Raw genomic sequence first — 19,907 nt, 5'->3', positions numbered from 1 at the left:
CCTTCCCAATCTAGGAGGGAAGCTGAGACCCTAGTTAGGTTCTGGTCCCCTGTTGAGGGCATTCTGAAGACTTCACCTTTGGGTGAATGACAAGCTCCTTCTGTTTGGTGGGCAGTCTGATTTCTGCCCCAGGCAGAGACGGGGGTGGAGGCCAGCATCTTATTCTCCAGATGTTCTGGCCAGAGTGTGGGATTGTGCAATGTCTGCCCCTCCCCCCCCCACTTCCTGGTCTGTGGCGAAGCTCCCACTGCAGGCTGGAAGTGCTGGGTTGGGCTTCCCTACTGTGTTTTGCCAGCAGACTTGCCAGGAGTAAAAGAATGTCCAAGAGGAAGGAGCCTGGGACCTCTTCTGTGCCCAGTGTACCTTGTGCCTGCCTGGCTGGTGACAAAGATGCCATTGGGAGATTCTTTGAAAGGAGACAAGGTTGGGGTTGGAATGGTGTCTCCACGGGTTGTGGGAAGGCTGGAGCTGCCTCCAGTCGTGGTGGCATGGGCTGCCAGTCCCTGCTAGCTCTAGGCTTCAGTTTCACTGTCTCAGGGGCTTAACACACTGACTGGCTCAGTTGCCTGTCTACCATGGACAAAGCAGGAGCTGGGTTGGAGCCAGCTGGCTCCTGGTTTGGAAACTGGCACCCTTCAGCAGCTTCTCAGCAGAGTGGTGGCTATTACTCTGGCAGGCCTTAGTGGGTCTCTATAGGTGGGGGACCCTCTATGGTTAGCTGTTTCTTGGGAAGAGAGGGTAGCTATCAGGCAGGCCAAGGAGAGCTATGCTGTCAGGCTGCTAGGATCTTGGCCCAGGAACTTATAGAGCCTCTTTGCTGAGTCCAATACCATGAGGAAGGGGTTTCTTCAGAAATAGCTGGAACTTCAGGCCTTTGAAGTCTAGCCTGGGCTAGAACAGGGCTAGCCTTGGCCATTCTGTCTTCTCCCCAGCTAGGTAGTGTCCAGGATCCATCTCTACATCTCTCTGTGGGGTGCTTGGAAGCTAAGCTGTGGGTTCAGGAAGTACCCGTTGAGATTCCTTTTACAGCTCAGGGATTCTAACCACACAGATGCTGGCAGAGTACTACACAAGACCTGGAGGTAGTGTAGAAGCCTGTCTATCCCAACACCTATTCACCAGTTCCAGAGTATTAGAAACTGCAGCTGACTTCTGTTCGGCACAGTCAATAAAAGTATGTGAGAAGCCACGGGTTGGATTCTTCCACCCAAAGCTTAGGTCAATAGGGCAGGTAGGAGGTTCTGGGACTGTGGAGAATTGGGTCTGTGGAGACTGGATGAAGGCTTGACTATTTGTCCACACTCCTCTGCTCAAACTGTCCATGCCCTGACTCAGGACTTGAGGATGTGTTTCACCTGGGGAATCCTGAAGCCATATGCTGAGATGGGCATTTGTCTGTAGGCATCATGCTCTCAGGAACAACGCCTGTGTGTGTGGATGGACATGGAGGGGTTTGCCAGGGGCGGGGGCTGTCACAGACTCCCCTGCACTATGGGAACTCCAAGGTCGATGGAGCAATGAGTCCTGGAAAGCTACTTTTCTGTCACTGTGTGCTGACAGCACTGTGGTATTCTTGCATTGAAGATGACTTGGGCTGGAGAGATGGCTCAGCAGCTAAGAGAGCTTTCTGCCTTTACAGAGGACCAGAGCTTGGCTCCCAGCACACACACTGGACAGCTCACAACTGCCTATAACTACAGTTCCAGGAGGATCTGATGCCCCCTCTGGCATGTGTGGGCACCTGCAACCACACACAGAGATAAAAATAAACACAGAAGAATTCTTTCTGTAAGAAAAGACGACTGACCCCTGGGTGTGTCTTCACAGTGAGTCTCCTGTAGGACTTCTTGCAGCTGGTAATAGATTTCTAGGTCTCAACAAAGGTCTAGGTGACCCTGCAGCATCCACAGCAGGAAGGAGTAGGGACCTACAGGCACCAGATGCCCGGTTCCTGTGGCCGGTTCCCTGATTTTCCAGAAAGGATGCAACCCCCGCACCTCCAGCCAGCCCAGTTTGGGCGTCCAGACCCTGCTTATTCCTAGCATGAGTCAAGAATGCTAGGCATGAAGACTGTCCCATCTCTGGCTTGGCATGTGTGGGTTACAGGAGCCCAGAACATCTGCACCACGACAGCTTTCTTCTCCCTCAGCCTTCAGCCTCAGCCGAGAGCAAAAGAAGCACTTCCTGTCCAGTATACAGAGTGATGAACCGTGCCTGACGTTATACGTGAGCACTGAGGCTGAAGAGAGAAGAGTGAGCGCATGCGCGGATGTAATGGCTTGAGGGGTGGCAGGTGTAGTCTAACCCTTGTACCTGCTGGGAAAGAAGTAGGGGAAGGGGTAATTGCTGAGCTGCGGTTCCTGTGAAATGGTGTATCAGTGTATGAACGTGAGTGTGCACACTTATAAATGTGTTAGGGTAGAGAGTGTGAGCCCATGGAAGTGCATTTTGAATAGGTGTGCGCACGTGTCTGTGTAAACAGGTGCGAGAGGCCTGAATGCATGAATGTTTGTTAGAAAGATCAGGCGCGTGTGCACAGGACAAGTGAGAGCTTCGGGACCCTCAGTGATGTGCCAGTGCGTGCCTTCGGAAGGGGCGTTCAATCTGCCTTTTAGGTCCCTTCCCACGCCACCCTCTTGCTTTGGAGGTCCCCTTCCTCTCTTCCCAAGCACAGGGGCAGCACAAGATGAAGGAGTATGGAAAGGCGAGTCCAAGACAGATGTTATGATTAAGGTGGTCGCTGGCGAGCCCGACTCCCAGCTACAGGTGTCTCTGCGGGACCCCTGGCAGAGCACAGCCGGAGGTCTTCCCGGAGGAGGCGCCCGGGGCTGGCAGCGGGCGGCGCGCATTCCTCAGCCCTGAGTCAGGCGGCCGCCCCTCTGCCGGGCCCGCCCCCGGCGCGCACGCCCCTCGGCCCGTGGCATTCCCAGGCGGACGGGTCGGGCCGGCGCGCGGGCGGCGCAGGCAGGGACTAGGCGCGGGCGCCCTCCCGGCCCGCAGCGGCGGCAGCAGCCGGTGCAGACCCTTCTGAGGACCCTACGGCGGTGAGTGGCGGCCGGGGTCTTTGCGCGGGGTTCCGGGCGGGCGAGTGCGGAGCTTGCGTTCTGGCGCGTGTCCGCCGATCGCTGGCAGTCGGTGCGCGGAGTTTCCCGAGCGCCGGCGCAGGCGGCGCGGCCCGGATTCCAGCCCGGCGCCCCACAGAAATAGCCCGTGGTCGGATCGGCGCGGCCTGGCGGGCGGGGCAGCGGAGTAGCAGCCCCGCCGGGTCCCCGGGGACAGGAGTCCGGGGGCCGCAGCCGCCCTGAGCGGCCCCTCCGCTGCCAGCCCCCACACCCCATGCCCTCCGTGCTCCCAGGGCCCCGAAGGTGGCGTCTGAAACTCTGCACAGAGAGCGCGACTTCGGGCCACAGGGTCCGCTTCCTCCCACTCACGGGAGTAACAGTGGCAGCTGCGGGCCGGGGAGCTCGGCTGGGCCTGCTCGGCCCGTTTCAGCCCGGTTCGCATCGGCAAACTCGGGAAGTGCCTCCAAAGACATCTCCTGCCCTGTACAGTGGCCCCGGGGGCGAGCCCGAGGCCACAGTCGGGATCTTGAAGTAGGCCTGGGCGCGGTGGGGTGACCGCGGACCCCAAGGGCTCAGGGATAGGCGAGAGGGCCTGTCTGTCCTGCTGGGAGCACGCTAGTAGAGCTGGGTGGAGAACGGTCAAGGGACTCCCCCTAGGCTTTCTTTCCGCTCAGATAGTCCGGACCAGAGTTCCTGCTCCGTGTGCCTCTTGGAGTAGTGTGTCTGTCTGCGTGGGCGGGGCCTGGATCCGGAGGCCCCCCGCTCTGTCCTGGGAAAGCCCCCCCTCCCCACTTCCTGTTGAAGCCGGGAGAAGATTCTAGGATGAAACTGGCTTTTCAGGTTTAGACCAGCTAAGAAGTCGGGGCAGTCCCAGGCTAGGTGCTCCCCACCTCCATGGGGCGAGCCTCAGCCCCTTGCCCCCGCCCTTAAGCCTAGAGGATGCTGGGGAACTCAGCAGCTGGCCAGTTCTCAAGAGGTTGCAGAGGCTGAGCCCTATGCTTACCAGGGTCATTCTGGGCAATCCGGGTAAGAGGGCAAGGGTGTCGGGTAGGTCCAGTACAGTACAGGGTAGGGTAGTACAGGTTCTGGCACCAGTCCACAGAACTCCAGGCAGCCTCCATGGCTGGCTAGCTCCTCTGCAGGAGCCTTACTGGGAAGTCCACTTGGGTGAGCCAGTATAGCTCCCCTCGGGGTCTAGAGGTGCTGGTTTGGGTCTCCCATTAAGGGACAGTCAGGGCCCTCCCTCCTATCGCCCTAGCTCTAGTCCTCAGCGGAGCCCCTTCCCTTGCCCAGCCCCAAGTGCTCTGCAGCCGTTGGAGCTAAGGATCCCTCCCAGTTCCCTGGCAGACCTGGCCGAGGTGCTGAACTCCCTTGAGGCCCTGTGACCTCAGGCAGTAAAAAGCCTCTCTGAGTCAATCTGTAAAATGGGAGGACAGGAGTGATTACTTCTGCCACCGGTTATAACATCAACAGGGTTCGTTGGGCTCAGGTCTGAGGCAGGTGTCCCCGGCTTTTGGTGACTGAAGCTGTTGTTGCAGACTCAGTTTACCCTTCTGGAGCCTCTCCAGTTTTGTCCTGCTTCCTTTGGGTTCTGGGAGGGGTTTCTGAGTCAGTACAGGGGAACTCTGTACCCCTCCTCCATTCAGAGACTCAGCTGGACTACAGATTGGGCATCAGAAGTGTCCATCTTAGTGGACACTAATCCAGAATTTGACCTACAGTTAGCTCCTGACTCCAAGCCCTTTCTGAGTGGCTGGCTTAGACAGGTCCCCTTTCCCCTCTGAACCCCACCTGGATCCAGGAATTTGACTGGTATCAGAGACCCCCTGAGCTATGTGTGCTTTTGAGCTATGGATGGTGCCTTTCCCCAGGGATGGCTTCTTTGCTCTCATGTGCTCTGCCATCCCTGGTCCCTTGGGTCCCAGGGCTCCTCTAGGGACTAGGAGCTCCCTACAGACTTAAGTGAATCTCTTGTTCTGTGTGCCTCTCTGAGATGGTGGCTGGTGAGGAGTGATGGGGAGGGGCCAAAATCTAGTGTGTACTGGGGATGAGAGAGCCCCCCCACCCCCCGCTAAAGCTTGCCCTGTCCCATGCAAAATAAGAGGAGTCAGAGTGGAGCTCAAGGATGGCCTAATGGTTCACAAAGGGCCCAGCAAACTCTGTATGATCCCACTGACAGATGAAGCAAGGAGAGGCTGGGGGAAGTCACAGTGCATGTGGCGATGGACTAGCAGAGAGAGAGGATATAGAAAGCTGCTGAGTGCCTCCACCAGGGCAGGCTGAGGCTGGGTATTAGGTTAGAGAGAGGACAGGTTTCAAGCAGGATGCTGGAGTGTGCGGTGGCTGTAGCTCTCACCCAAGGATGGGGGGGGGGGTCCCATCAACTGCAGTCACTGAGTAGCCCCGCTTTCCTATGTTCTGCCTTTGCAGGGGGAGTCCTCAGGTCCATCCCATACCTCTAGCTTCCACCTGCAGCTCTGCTGTTTTGTGTTTGTTTGTTTGTTTGTTTGTTTGTTTGAGACGGGGTTTCATTATGTAGCCTGGACTGGCTTCCAATTCAGAATCTTCCTTCCGGAGCTGAGTGCTGGGATCGCAGGTGTGCAGCACCATTGCCGGCCACACCATTGTCGAAGCTTTGGCTGTCTTCTTCCCACTCAGGCATCTGCCCCTTCTGTCGATTCAGCTGCCGCTTACTGAGCACCAATGGTGCTGGGCACTTTCGTCAGCCATTTTCAGATGAGAAGATGAAGGCTTGCCAGGTGTGGTGGTGCTCATGCATCTGTAATGTGCGCGAATCTTTATCTACTTAGGAGGTGTAGGCCAGTATGGGTACATGAGATTCTGTCTCATAAAGCCAAGAAGAGAAAGCCCAGGTATGCTCTGTTGGTAAGGGGTGGAGACAACAGTTTGGGTATAGTATAGATTTTTGACCCATGTTGTTCCACCTGTCTTCTGTCTTCCTGGCTGTTCTAACTGGACTCATGAACAGGGCTATCCTGGAGGGTCTCTAGTTGACCCACCATGGAACAACTCCACAACCTGCCTCCTCCCCTTAGTCATGTCCATGGGCAAACAGTGCATTCTGAGGTGTGCCGCTACCCTACCTCTGTGTACACCTTCTCCCTCACTCTCCACTGGATTCTCGCTCAAGCTGCTTGGAGCCCTGACAAGGCTCTGTCGTTAGACTTGACTCCATACCACCTCCAACCCCTGAGCTTGCTTTCCAACACTTCCCATTTACTCTGGATCCCTTTTGGGCGGCTCCTTGTGCTTCTGGGGTGACTCATGGTGTGTGACCCCAGGCAATGAGCCTCTCCATGGGCCATGGTTTCCCACTGCACTGGGGCCAGCAGAGGAGAGAGTAAAGGCTGTCTGGGAACAAGAGCCCACTGTGTGCCAGGGGGAGATCTAGACACTGAGCCACTGTGGGCCGGCAGCGTGCTGTTCCTTGGCCTAGACTCTTTGTCTGGCCTGGTATGCCCCTCCCCCAGGCCTTGTGAATCCCACTAGCTTGAGGCCCTATTAGGAACAGAGCTTAGGGTGGGGCAAGCTGGAAACTCTAGGGAAGGGTGGGTATCCTTTCCCCAAACTGCAGGCCTAGAGTTGTGTGTGTGGATTCTCTTGTGTTTCCTTTCTCTGTAGCGTGGAAGGGGACCCCGGGAAACCCAGACATTTGGGCAGATGTCATGGGGTAAGGCCTGAGTGCTTGCTCACAGCCCTCGTGGCTTGTGCTTTTTCTCTTCACACTTGCCCAGGCTGGTCAGCTTCTCTCTGTAGGTCCTGTTAAAGGGCCATCTCCCTCCAGAGTCCCCACATCCCCACTCAGGAGAACTGGCGCTTGCCACCCTGCATTCAGGTAAGGCAGCACTGGTGGACAGCTCTGCAGGCAGGTGGGAAGCATGATGCAGGCCTTATATAGGGAGGTCCAAGAGAGTCATGGAAGTCATTAGAAGCTGTTGGAAATAGCAGCTTATATTCCCAAGCAAGGGACCAGTTCGATACCACCTAGAAGTGCTGAGCACAGGTACCCAACTTGTTGGAAAGGCCAGTTTCCAGCACTTGCACAGGTTTACTCTCTGTGATCCTGTGACTACTCTTGACTACGTTCCTTCCTGGAGCTCATGAGTGGCTGCTTGGGATGGACCAGAAGGCAGGATATGTAAGGCATCCTCTATCTTGGCGGGTACCTGGCCCCCCACTGTCTCAGCCCAGCTTTGGGGAGTTCACTGCCTTCCAGGCCTCATTTTCGCAGTGTGTGTAGAGAGAATGGAGCCTCTGTCTCCTCCAAGCATCGAGAGGGAGAGTCCTAAGTTGAGGCGTCAGCTGGCTGGTTTCACAATCTAGGGTCTGTTCAGGTCTGCAGATCTGAAGGTGAGGCTTTTGAGTCTTCTGCCCTCCGAGTCTTGCTTGAAGGAGTGCTCCCCCACCCCCAGTCCTCATCTCCACTCTAGATACAGAAGGCCCTCCACTTGGAGCAGGGATCAGGTGTATACCTGCTGTGACTGTCATTTATAAAGAGGGAAGTAAGAGTCCCTCAGAGATCAAGACCTGCCTGACAGTCAAGAGCTGGGTCTTTCTGCACTGGCTAGAACTTGGCTGGCCTCAAATGCACAGATTCTGCCTGCTTCTGCCTCCTGAGTGCTAAGACTAAGGGTGTACATCCATATGCCTGGCTCAAATGTGTGTGTGTGTGTGTGTGTGTGTGTGAAATATATATAATGTTTCTTTCAAGACAGGGTGTCAGTGTATAACTCTGGCTGTCCTGGAACTCACTGTGTAGGCCAGGCTGGCCTTGGACTCACAGAAGCCTGCCTCTGCCTCCCAAGGGCAGGTATTAAAGGCATGTACTACCAAGCCAGGCTATCTATCTATCTATCTATCTATCTATCATCTATCTATCTAATCAGAAGCCGGAAGACTACTTTATGGATTCAGTTTTCTTTTCCACCCTTTGTGATTTCCAGGGAACTCAGGCTTGAATAGGGAACAAGCGCTTTTTCCTTCTGATCTGTCTGGCGGGCCAGCTGGTGTACTACACTCTGTTTGGTCTTAGGTATTCAGGGTTCCTCAACCTGTCCCTGCCTCGATGCCTTTTTTGGCAGTTGGCGCCACCTCGTGGTCATTTATTGTGGCTTCTGCTCCAAGGGAGTTTTGTTTTGTTTTGTTTTGTTTTGTTTTGTTAACAAGGTCTTAACTGTGTCCCTGGCTGGCCTAGAACGCACTGTGTAGACTGGGCCAGCCTTGAACTCATAGCGATCCACCTGCCTCTGTCTCCTTAGTGCTGGGATTATCTGGCACCAAGGAGAGTCCTCTGCATACTGGAGCCTGCTGCCCTAGGTGTTGCTCTGAAGCCCCAAGAAGCCATCTCTTTCTCTAAATGTGGGGAGTCTTCTGTGTAGTTGATTGATCATGAACCCCACAGTGTATGAAGTGAAAGTCAGAGTGGTTACGATGGCCTGGGACAGGTGGGCTGGAGCCTTGCGCTCACAGTTTGTCCTCCTGCTCCTGGATGTGCACAGACTTACGTGACACCTGAGCGGCTTTCACTTGGGAGCTGTCAGGAAATCCTTACTACCTGCTACCAAACAGACTGAGCACTTCTTTATTTATAGGGACATCGTTACCCAGGCTTTAAGCTTCAAGAGGGCGGCAGCCCTCTACCAGCTTGTGCTCAGAGTAGGTTTATACAGTGTTTTACCCTAGATTCCTATTGTTGGAGGATCTGTGGAGTTCAGGCCCAGAGCATGCCAGCCTCTATCGGGTGCTGTGAGCACCTCTGTAGGGCTTGCAATGCTTCTTCTAGGTTTAGGCCCATGGTGTCCCTGGAGACCTGTCAGGGTTGTCACTCAGCATAACCTACACTCCCAGGCTTGTCTCACTGCGCCCGGAACCATGAGTGAAGCCAGGAGAGACAGTACTAGCAGCCTGCAACGCAAGAAACCCCCATGGCTCAAGTTGGACATCCCAGCCGCGGTGCCCCCGGCAGCAGAGGAGCCCAGCTTCCTGCAGGTAGGTTCTGGCCAGTAGGAATTTGGGAATTTTGGAAATTCCCTGGCCAGGGTGCTCACCATGACCCTGCTGTCTAGCCCCTGCGGCGACAGGCTTTCTTGCGGAGTGTGAGTATGCCAGCTGAGACAGCCCGGGTCCCATCACCCCACCATGAGCCTCGCCGGCTGGTGCTGCAGCGTCAGACATCCATCACACAGACCATCCGCAGGTACAGCACCATCCTGGCTGTTACACAGGCTGGGGCTAGGGAGGGACACTAGAGGTAGGCATACAGAATCCCTGTTAGGTACCAGGGGTGGGAATGGGGCAAAGGTCCCTTCTCTGTCAGCTTTTCTTCTCCATCTTGATCCCAACAACACTTCAGCATCCTCCTGTTCTGGGGACCCATGGTTGGCCCTCCGTCTGCCTCTCAGTTCCCCGAGTATGCACCCTCCCTACTCTAACACCCTGGCTCCTTGTAGCCGGCAGGTACGCTTTGGGCGTGTTCATACTCTGCCCCTTTTGAGGCCGAGGGCTGCTCGAAAGGCCCACCCACAGCGCCAGTCTCTCTCATGGTCCTTGCTCAGGTACCTTACGCAGGTCTTGAGTGTGTTGGTATTTTTTGGCACGTGCATGTGATGTGGCCTCTTGGAGCTGTTGGAGTGTTTGGCATTCCCTGGCTGCTCATGACAGGGTCAATGTTTTTATTTGCATGTTCAAAGACCATGGCCACTGTATTGTTGCTGCTGCAATTGCTGCTGAGTTCTTTAGTACCCTAGGGTGATGGTGGCTGCCTGAGGCCAAGGCCTCTCTCTGGACTCAGGGTTGGCTGAGGGCCTATGAGAACCTTCTACTGACAGGCATGCAGAATGCTCTAGTAGAAATTGGGGTGGCCACAGTTGGAGCTCCCCTGTCCTGTCCTTGGAGTGACTGGGGGCCTGCAGCAGAGCCCACTACCCAGGTTGACCTTTGAGGATCTTTGATTGGGGTAAGGGGACAGAATATATGGCTTCCCCTTGCTGAGTCCTTCTCGTGCCAGGGGGACAGCAGACTGGTTTGGAGTGAGCAAGGACAGTGACAGCACCCAGAAGTGGCAGCGCAAGAGCATCCGTCACTGCAGCCAGCGGTATGGGAAGCTAAAGCCGCAGGTCATCCGGGAGCTGGACCTGCCCAGCCAGGACAATGTGTCCCTAACCAGCACCGAGACACCACCTCCCCTCTACGTGGGGCCATGCCAGCTGGGCATGCAGAAGGTGTGCCGCCGCCTCCCACAGACTCCCCATTCTGCTCCTCTGCCTGGGGTGGGAGGAGGGGAGGGTTGAGGAGAGAAAGTATCCCTGGGAGCCTGTGGACGGGAAAGCAGCCAGAGTCTTAGAAAGGCTCCTGAGATACTCCCAGCTAGGGACCCTAGGAGGAAGAGAGTCATGGTATTGTTCTAGTGCAGACTCTGAATTTCAAGGGGAGAAGGACCCCTATAGGTGCCATGGATGAGAGTGATGCTCTTCATGGAAGTCTTGCCTGGTTCTATAGACTGACCTAGCTTCTTCTCCATCCCACCAGATCATAGACCCTCTGGCCCGAGGCCGGGCCTTTCGCATGGCTGATGACACTGCTGATGGCCTGAGTGCCCCCCACACTCCCGTCACACCAGGTGCAGCCTCCCTCTGCTCTTTCTCCAGCTCCCGCTCAGGTTTCAACCGACTCCCTCGGCGTCGCAAACGTGAATCGGTGGCCAAGATGAGCTTCCGGGCCGCTGCAGCATTGGTGAAGGTAAATGCAGGGGGGGCCCCGAGGTTGTAGGTGTGGAAACTGAGTGCACTCCGACTTCCAGGTCCTAAGGTCGCTTCCTTGTCCTCAGGGTCGGTCTATTAGGGATGGCACTTTACGAAGGGGACAGCGCCGAAGCTTTACCCCTGCCAGCTTTCTTGAGGAAGACATGGTGGACTTCCCTGATGAGTTGGATACATCTTTCTTTGCTCGGGTAAGAAGAGCCTGGGGGGTCGCCCCATCTCCTCTGTCTCTGGATCCACCTTGACGTCACGTATTTGCTCAGGAAGGTGTCCTCCACGAGGAGATGTCCACGTACCCAGATGAGGTGTTTGAGTCCCCATCAGAGGCAGCGCTCAAGGACTGGGAGAAAGCCCCGGATCAGGCCGACCTCACGGGTGGGGCCCTGGACCGCAGTGAGCTTGAGAGAAGCCACTTGATGTTGTGAGTGCGCCCGGTGGGTGGGGGGAGCAGCCCCACTGAGAGCCGCTGGGCTCTGGGTATGATGCTGCAGTGTTCATAGCTTGGACTTTGGAATCTAGCCTGGCCACCTTGGGTATGTCCAGGGGTAGGCACAACCCTACTTTGATGCCCTCCTACAGAACTCCCAGAGCCCAGGGGCTAGAGTCTAGATGGGAGAGGACTATGGCCCAGTTAACACTGTTGAGAGACAGAGCCTGAGTCTTGAGGCTCCCCAAACTTGCCCTGCCAAGGTGCCAAGGGCTTACTGGTAAGGCGTAGAATGAAGAGGAGTGGCTTGTTGGGTGTCTTCGCCCCTCGGAGGGCAGGAGAGACACTGAGCAGTGCTCTGGTTCTGCCCAAGAGAGAAGGCAGTGTATAGGTTCCAGGCAGGAAGTGAACACGCTGGCCCCTTCCAGGCCCCTGGAACGAGGCTGGAGAAAGCAGAAGGAAGGCGGCCCTCTAGCCCCGCAGCCCAAGGTGCGGCTTCGCCAGGAGGTGGTCAGTGCGGCGGGACCCAGGAGGGGTCAGCGTATCGCTGTGCCAGTGCGCAAACTCTTCGCTCGGGAAAAGCGGCCTTATGGTCTGGGGATGGTGGGACGGCTCACCAACCGCACGTACCGGAAACGCATCGACAGCTATGTCAAGCGGCAGATCGAGGACATGGATGATCACAGGTAGGCGGTGCCTGCTGGGACAGAGGCTGAGCTGGGGTTAGGAATCCATGTCAGGACGCTCCTGGTCTCATCCCTGTCTCACTTACTCTGTCTCAGGCCCTTCTTCACTTACTGGCTCACCTTTGTGCACTCACTGGTCACCATTCTGGCTGTGTGCATCTATGGCATAGCGCCCGTGGGCTTCTCGCAGCATGAGACGGTGGACTCGGTGAGCCCTGCGCCCAGATAACTTGGAGTCTAGGCTGTGGACGCTGTGGCCCGGCTCTGGGAGGATGGAGCCCTACACATTTGGTCTGATCTTCCTTCCTACTTTCCAGGTACTTCGGAAGCGGGGTGTCTATGAGAATGTCAAATACGTCCAGCAGGAGAACTTCTGGATTGGCCCCAGCTCGGTGAGGGCAGGGCTGGGAGTGGAGCTTGGAGGTGCCCCACCTGTCCTGGATTGAGGCCACAGCTGCTGTCTCTCTCTTCACAGGAGGCCCTCATTCACTTGGGTGCCAAGTTCTCACCCTGCATGCGTCAGGACCCACAGGTGCACAGCTTCATCCTGGCTGCCCGGGAGCGTGAAAAGCACTCGGCTTGCTGTGTACGCAATGATCGGTCTGGGTGTGTGCAGACTTCCAAGGAGGAGTGCTCGGTGGGTGTCCAACCCACCCCGTCTGTGCAGTCCGCTCTTAACTTTAGACTTGGGTCTCACAGAGTTCCTTACTGGTTTCTGGCAGTGTGGCGCCTCCCATCCTTGCCCTTCACTCCCAGTTTCTGTGGAGGACGCTCATTTGACAAATTTGGTCTTCACTGGGGCCCACTTCTTCAGCACATGTCTGCATTGATATCTTAAGTGGATAGTACCTCATTTTCCTCCACCAGTTTAAAGCCAGACGTGGTGGTACAGGCCTGTAAGCCTCATAGTTAGGAAACCCAAGTTGGAGAAAGGTTAAGTTCCAGACCAGCCTGGGCTGCATTTCATGGTCTCAAAAGGAAGCAAAGAAAAATGCAAAAGACTCATCCAAACATTGGCACCATAGCTGATACCATTTCCCTACTTCAGGATAGAAGCTGTTTCTGTGCCTCAGTTATGCCCCTGGGTACCGTGTAACACTCCCCACGTGCTGCTGGGGTTTAACCTATTAGCGGTGTTGAGTCAGGAGTCTGTTCTGGGGCCTCGCCTTTGATTCCCAACTGTTGTTAACTGAGCAGATGGTAGGCTCTGACCAGGGCTGACTCTTGTGTTCCCCACAGTCCACGTTGGCGGTGTGGGTGAAGTGGCCCGTTCATCCTAGTGCCCCAGACCTTGCAGGCAACAAGAGACAGTTTGGTTCTGTCTGCCACCAGGACCCCAGGTGAGTATTCCTAATTGCCCTCTTGTGTTTGGTTTTGTTTTTTCGAGACAGGGTTTCTCTGTATAGTCCTGGCTGTCCTGGAACTCACTTTGTAGACCAGGCTGGCCTTGAACTCAGAAATCCACCTGCCTCTGCCTCCCAAGTCCTGGGATTAACTATTTGCCCTCTTGAACTGCCTTTGGCTATGTCTGACAGGGTGTAGAGGATTCCTTGTTTTGGGGAAGAGGGTACCATCACCACGGGACAAAGGCTCTAACCATTTGGGCTCATGCAGGGTATGTGACGAGCCTTCCTCTGAGGATCCCCACGAGTGGCCAGAAGATATCACCAAGTGGCCGGTGAGCTGGAATCTTCCAAATGTCGAATCGGGGAGGAGGGCATACCCTACCGTTCCTGGCGCTGCAGGCTTTCTTTGTTGGAGCACCTGCATCTTCGCACTGTCCTAGCCTTTGCCCAGCCTGTCAGGCAAGGCTTGCCTCTGTGAGCAAGTAGTCAGGGCAAGAGAACTAGGTGAAGACATGAGAGGCCAAATAGCTTTATTCTGGTTTGCAGATGGCTCAGCCCAGGCTCTGGGTGTGGCCTACTTGACTTAAGGGAGCCTGGTTTCTATCTGAGTCTTACCTTTGTCTTGGTTTCCAATGAGGGTTAGGCCAAGAGGTGTGTCTCTGTGTGTGTAAAATGACGCCGACCCTCTTGTTTTTCTTTCTTACCCAGATCTGCACCAAAAGCAGCGCGGGGAACCACACTAACCACCCTCACATGGATTGTGTCATAACAGGCCGGCCTTGCTGCATCGGCACCAAGGGCAGGTGGGTGCTCACGTGCCACTGGCTCGGGGCAGCACTTTCTCCCTCATTAAAGCCTGACTAACCTGATTTCCAGCAACAGGGAGTGAGACTGGGCTAGTGAAGGTGGGTGGGGCTGAGGTCCTCCTGAGGAGAGCACAGGTGACTATAGATCTCAGCAGCCTCCACCTATAAGGCTGGGCACCCTCCAAACCCTGGCGTGACCCTCTAGGTGTGAGATCACCTCCCGGGAGTACTGTGACTTCATGAGGGGCTACTTCCATGAGGAGGCCACACTCTGCTCTCAGGTAGGCCTTGAGGCCACGCCCCTCTCCGCCCCCGCCCACTGTGGAGGCTGACTGGCCACTCTGCACAGGTGCACTGCATGGACGATGTCTGTGGCCTCCTGCCTTTCCTCAATCCTGAGGTGCCTGACCAGTTCTACCGCCTGTGGCTGTCCCTCTTCCTGCACGCTGGGCAAGTGGGACTTGGGGCTGGGCGTGTGGTCTCCTTCCCCAGGAGTGGTGGGCTGGAGGCAAAAGAGAAGCTCCCTTCTCTGCTGAGTGTCCCTCACTGCCCACAGGATCCTGCACTGCTTGGTGTCCGTCTGCTTCCAGATGACGGTCCTGCGGGACCTGGAGAAGCTGGCAGGCTGGCACCGCATAGCCATCATCTACCTGCTGAGTGGTATCACGGGCAATCTAGCCAGTGCCATCTTCCTGCCATACCGGGCAGAGGTAAGATGTTTCCCAGGGTGGGGACCCTCTATGTGTACCTGTGGCTAGCGTGACCCCGCCTGTGTCGAGATCAAGTTCGCCGAGAGGTGGCATGGGAAGATGAGCTTCTGGGGTGGGGTCGGGGGTGGGACGGTGCAGCCTCAGTAGCTTAGAGCTTCCAACCCCCACCGTCAGGTAGGTCCGGCCGGCTCCCAGTTTGGCATCCTGGCCTGCCTCTTTGTGGAGTTGTTCCAGAGCTGGCAGATCCTGGCCCGACCCTGGCGTGCCTTCTTCAAGCTCCTGGCCGTGGTGCTCTTCCTCTTTGCCTTTGGGCTGCTGCCCTGGATCGACAACTTCGCCCACATCTCGGGCTTTGTCAGCGGCCTCTTCCTTTCCTTTGCCTTCCTGCCTTACATCAGCTTTGGCAAGTTCGACCTGTACCGCAAGCGCTGCCAGATCATCATCTTCCAGGTCGTCTTCCTGGGCCTGCTGGCCGGCCTGGTGGTCCTCTTCTACTTCTACCCGGTGCGCTGTGAATGGTGCGAGTTCCTCACCTGCATCCCTTTCACGGACAAGTTCTGTGAAAAGTACGAGCTGGACGCTCAGCTCCACTGAACCAGCCGTGGACTCCCCAGGCCAGCCCGGCCTCCCAGGGCTGAACAGATGGGTGCTTCCTGGACACTGACCTCTTGTGCCTTGCTCGCTCCGGTTGTACGCTTACACTGCTGGGCATTTAGTACATGAGTTCCCATGATAACCTCCTAACTAGTCCCCGACAACCACCTCATGTGGTCAATAAATGGACTGGGAGCGTTTTAGCTGCCACTAACTCGATGAGGATTTGTCACTGTTTCCTGATTTTTGGCTGGGGTCACGGGGGTAGGCCTTGGACATACAGTTGGACAAGAGAGTGGTTCTCAACCTGCCTGTGCGGCGTGACCCCTCTGGCAAACCTCTAGCTCCAGGATGGCTCAAAACAGTAGCAAAAGTCGCAACAAACTGTGTTAAAGGTCACAGCACTAGGAAGGCTGAGAAGCAGTGTTCTAAGTCAGACATCGCTGGCTTTCACCGCTCTGTGAGGTCTTGTAGGAGAGCCAGTAGCCAGTGTTGGGACATGGACCTTAGTGTGTGCTGCTGTATCCCCACAGCGGAGAGCATCTTGTACCACTGCAACTCACTCCACGGAACCTGTGTCACCACAGCCCTGGGATGGCAGGCTGCTGTTTCCCCACGGCAGACACAGAGCTAGCTGCTCAGCTTGTACTTCCTCCTCGCTGGGAGGCCATAGCAGGAGAGGTGAGCAGTGTGGTCCCAGGGCTTAGGTGTGGCCCTTGAGACTTCAGTGCTCCCCAACACCAGCCTCTGCCCTCACTTCCCTCTGCTATGGGACAGATCCAGCCCACCAGTACAGAGTACTATGGCTTTCTGATTTTTACAAGACACAAAGCAAACACATTTATTCTATAAGCCAGGCCCACAACCACATAGGACCTTTGGGCCAAGTTCAAAGGAAAGTAAAGGGCAGAGGAATTTTCCACAATCCGAGGGTCCCAGGGCTCACGCTGACAGCTCCACCTGGGCATTCCAGGGATGCAGCTACCCCCAACACCCTTTCCCTTGAGGTCAAGCGGAGGGCGCCATCTTGCTGGGACAGGTCAGATCACTGTGTCTGGTGTTCACTTTTGCCTAAGCTTCTTGATAAAGGAAACCTCATCTCGGTTCCGGATGCCATAACTGAAAAAGACAGGAAGGTAACAGTGTCCGAGCTGCAGACGGCTCACCCAGGCTTAGTAGGGATCAGGAACAATCAAGTGAGAATGGCCACACTCTTCTCCCACCTCACCTCCATGTGGGCTGCTGTGAGAACAGCAGGGCTGTTTCTCTGCCCTGCAGTTCACGGGAGGCTCAAGGAGATGCCCACAGGACAGTCAATCCGGCCAGGGACCCTCTTACCACAGCCATTTGGTGGGCACAGGGCACCGCCGATGGGCCAGAGACCTACAGACTTACTCTCTGAGCTTCTTCCTGTCCTCTGTGAGCTTCTCCCCAGCTGAGGTCAGATGGTATGTCCGCCATACATAGGACCTGCAAGGAGGGGACTGAGGTGCTGCACATGCCAGCCCAGATGGGTGAATTGAGCGGCTAGCATGACAGAGGCTGGCAGCGTACAGCCTAGGGCACTCAGGATAGCCACACTCCCCTTCTGGACACACAGCCTAGGGCACTCAGGATAGCCATACTCCCCTTCTGGACACACAGCCTAGGGCACTCAGGAATATAGCTATATTCCCCTTCTGGACATTTTCCCTACGTGATACAGGCCCAAGGCAGTTGCAGGAGGCTCTGGACACATCTTAATAATGAAATAGGGATTTCAGATAACAGGATACTTGATCTGATAGGAGAGTCAGAGCCAACAGCACCCCGGTGAAGAGAGAAGAGGCCACTGACAGGTAGGTATATACCATCTATAACTAGGGAGACATTAAGGCATCAGTTGTCTCCAAGTGATGCTCCCCAGCAGTGTGGGTAGGGCCACGTCAGTGAAAGGGCATGTTTGGAAAGGACCACTGGGGCAGGACTCTCAGACACAGAATTGCCCCATTCTAACACCAGAAAGCTCTCATGATATGGGACTGTCACTGTATCATTGGTAGTGGGGTACTGGTGGTACACACATGAGGAGCTGAAAGCTGCCTTCCTACTGAGCCCCGAGCCCAGGAGTGGCACAGGGAAGGCACTTCTGGCGCACTCACCAGCTGATGTGCTGAACGCCGCCTTCCCGCTCCTGCTTGAGCTGCACGTATCTCTGGATAGCCTTCTTCAGGTCCAGGACCGTGGCATTCTGTACGACGACCACAGCTGTAACCATAGAAACACATAGGAGAAGAAACACGTGGGCGGCCACACACGGGTGGCTGTCCCAGCATACCCAGGCATGGTCTGAGTTTCTCACTGACTAGCTCTCTGCTAATTCCTTGCTGATGTGAAAGGTCAGGCTCAAAGAGAAGCACGGTTGTGGCTTGAATAAGAAGGTCCCCCACAGACTCAAATATTTGAATGTTTGCTCTTTAATGGAACTGTTTGGGAATGGTTAGGAGGTATGGCCTTGCTGGAGGTGGTGTGCCACTGGGGGTAAGCTTTGAGGTTTCAAAAGCCTTCAGTCTCATGCCTGTGGGGATCAGCATGTAAACTCTCAGTTTCTGCTTCAGGACATTTGCCTGCCTGCTGCCATGCTCCCTGCCATGTTGGTTCTGGACTGTAGCCCTTTGTAACCAGAAGCCCCTACAAGCATTTTCTTTTATAAGTTCCCTTGGTCGCAGTATCTCTTTATAGCAAGAGAAAGTAACTAAGACAACGGTACTTACGCATTACCTCTCCATCCATCTTGCACACACGGACAGTCATCGCCTGGCCATATTCCAGTGCAATCTGGGAGTTGACCTCTTCTAGAGTAACCTAGGGAGATGGAGATCATAAGAGCTTTCTGGTGTTAGAATGGGGCAATTCTGTGTCTGAGAGTCCTGCCCCAGTGGTCCTTTCCAAACATGCCCTTTCACTGACATGGCCCTACCCACACTGCTGGGGAGCGTCACTTGGAGACACCTGATGCCTTAATGTCTCCCTAGTTATAGATGATATATACCTACCTGTCAGTGGCCCTGATCAAAAAAGGGAACCAAGCTTGCCTACTGTTATGGTTTGCATATGCTCAGCCCAGGGTGTGGCACTATTAGAAGGTGTGGCCCAGTTACAATAGGTGTAGCTTGCTGGAGTAGGTGTGTCACTATGGGCTTGGGCTTTAAGACCCTCATCCTTGCTGCCAATATTCTGCTAGCAGCTTTCAGATGAAGATGTAGAACTCTCAGCTCCCCCTGCACCATGCCTGCCTAGATGCTGCCATGCTCTTGCCTTGATGATAATGGACTGAACCTCTGAACATGTAAGCCAGCCCCAATTAAATGTCCTTATAAGAGTCCACGTGGTCAGCCACCTCAGTGAAGTTGGAGATTAGGTTGTATTGAATAAACTTTAAAGGAAAAAAAAAAAAAAGGAGTTGCCTTGGTCACACTGTCTGTTCACAGCAGTAAAACTCTGACTAAGACACCTATTGTGTGTTAGGATTTTCAATTAACACTGGGCCTGGCGATCCTGAGAGTATTGTATCAAGAGGCTCCAGGCCTGTACCTCAGGTCCAGGGTGCAACTGACCGGCTACCTAAAACCTTTGATAACAAAATGTCTTTTGTTTGTTTTGAGGCAGAGACCCACTACTCCAGACCCTTGGCTGGCCTGGAGCTCTCAATGTATCAGGCTGGCCTCAAACTCACAGAGATTCCCTTGCCTCGGCATCCCGGGTGCTGAGATTAAAGGTCTGGCCAGACAAGAGATGTTTTAATAAAACACAGAGGGAAGTACAAATAAACTTGTGTAACTCAGTGGTAGAGCACTTATTTAGCATTCGAAAGGTTCTCAGTTTGGCTCCCAGTTCTGTGCGCACACAGACGTTAAATAAAAACACCTTTGATTGGCAAGGTTAAAGAATACATTAACTACTAAGTCACGCATACTGAAGTTTCAGGCAAAAGGAAAAGACTTGTCACACTCATCCTGAGTTCATATCTTAGTGTTTGTTTAATTCAAACTTCACGGCTCAGAGGGGCTCCTCACCCTAAGCGTTCCACTTATGCGCAGAAGCGTCTTTCTCTGGTGGGACCACCAGCGCCCATCCACACCCCAGAGCCCTGTCTCGCACCTGGATCGGAAGGTCGCAGAGCAGCGGGTCTTGCACCACCATGGCGAGACCTTCTTGGAACACGTCCACAGCCTCGGAATGGGGCAATGTCTCCTCATCATCCTCGTCGTCCTCCGGCACCTCCGGCCGATCCTCAGCCTCCGGGTCCTCCAGGACTGCCTACTACTAGACTAGTGTTGCTTTCCGGCGCTCCTCCAGCCTGCCCTGCCTTCCAGGTTGATAAGCAAAAGGCGCGTGCGCAGTGATTGTGTCCCGCCCCGACGAGATAGCTTAGCCAATGGTATACTGCGTGGCTTCAGTAGCCAATGAAATGTGCGAGTCTTCGGGAGGCTGGGAGCGTGCAGACAGCAGGTTATTG

At 55.1% G+C, this 19,907-nt stretch overlaps 2 protein-coding genes across 17 annotated transcripts; one reads left to right on the top strand and one right to left on the bottom strand.

Moving 5' to 3' along the window:
* Nucleotides 1-2,881: 2,881 nt before the first annotated feature.
* On the top strand, nucleotides 2,882-15,628 carry Rhbdf1 (rhomboid 5 homolog 1). Of its 16 annotated transcripts, none has more exons than XM_006514494.4 (19): nucleotides 2,882-3,044; nucleotides 8,931-9,071; nucleotides 9,149-9,279; nucleotides 9,533-9,637; nucleotides 10,090-10,303; nucleotides 10,611-10,820; nucleotides 10,909-11,031; nucleotides 11,104-11,261; nucleotides 11,696-11,953; nucleotides 12,050-12,161; nucleotides 12,271-12,345; nucleotides 12,429-12,590; nucleotides 13,193-13,293; nucleotides 13,568-13,631; nucleotides 14,008-14,102; nucleotides 14,311-14,386; nucleotides 14,455-14,555; nucleotides 14,662-14,815; nucleotides 14,994-15,628. In XM_006514494.4, exons 2-19 carry the CDS (start codon nucleotides 8,955-8,957, stop codon nucleotides 15,477-15,479), a joined length of 2,742 nt encoding a protein of 913 aa, XP_006514557.1. In that variant the 5' UTR covers nucleotides 2,882-3,044; nucleotides 8,931-8,954; the 3' UTR covers nucleotides 15,480-15,628. The 16 variants fall into 16 exon arrangements, 13 of the variants coding, with proteins under 13 accessions (XP_006514557.1, XP_006514558.1, XP_006514564.1 ...); XM_006514495.4 differs by having other exon boundaries at nucleotides 8,866-9,071; XM_006514496.3 differs by lacking the exon at nucleotides 2,882-3,044 and adding an exon at nucleotides 4,065-4,088.
* Nucleotides 15,629-16,216: 588 nt separating this feature from the next.
* On the bottom strand, nucleotides 16,217-19,798 carry Snrnp25 (small nuclear ribonucleoprotein 25 (U11/U12)). The gene is made up of 5 exons (NM_030093.3): nucleotides 19,550-19,798; nucleotides 18,163-18,253; nucleotides 17,551-17,656; nucleotides 16,805-16,879; nucleotides 16,217-16,528 (listed from the first exon to the last, which is right to left on the bottom strand). Exons 1-5 carry the CDS (start codon nucleotides 19,589-19,591, stop codon nucleotides 16,471-16,473), a joined length of 372 nt encoding a protein of 123 aa, NP_084369.2. The 5' UTR covers nucleotides 19,592-19,798; the 3' UTR covers nucleotides 16,217-16,470.
* Nucleotides 19,799-19,907: the final 109 nt, after the last annotated feature.

This window comes from Mus musculus, chromosome 11 (assembly GCF_000001635.26).
Source record: "Mus musculus strain C57BL/6J chromosome 11, GRCm38.p6 C57BL/6J".
NCBI lineage: Eukaryota > Metazoa > Chordata > Mammalia > Rodentia > Muridae > Mus > Mus musculus.
This window is presented reverse-complemented; position numbering and strand designations above follow the sequence as displayed.

Coding starts and splice junctions, on each gene's coding strand:
- Rhbdf1 (XM_006514494.4), top strand. CDS start 8,955: ATGAGTGAAGCCAGGAGAGACAGTACTAGCAGCCTGCAACGCAAGAAA. Junction 9,638..10,089: donor CTCTCATGGTCCTTGCTCAG/GTACCTTACGCA, acceptor TTCTCGTGCCAG/GGGGACAGCAGACTGGTTTG. Junction 12,591..13,192: donor CTTCCAAGGAGGAGTGCTCG/GTGGGTGTCCAA, acceptor TGTTCCCCACAG/TCCACGTTGGCGGTGTGGGT.
- Snrnp25 (NM_030093.3), bottom strand. CDS start 19,591: ATGGTGGTGCAAGACCCGCTGCTCTGCGACCTTCCGATCCAG. Junction 18,254..19,549: donor TCTGCGACCTTCCGATCCAG/GTGCGAGACAGG, acceptor CCATCTCCCTAG/GTTACTCTAGAAGAGGTCAA. Junction 17,657..18,162: donor GATGGATGGAGAGGTAATGC/GTAAGTACCGTT, acceptor CTATGGTTACAG/CTGTGGTCGTCGTACAGAAT.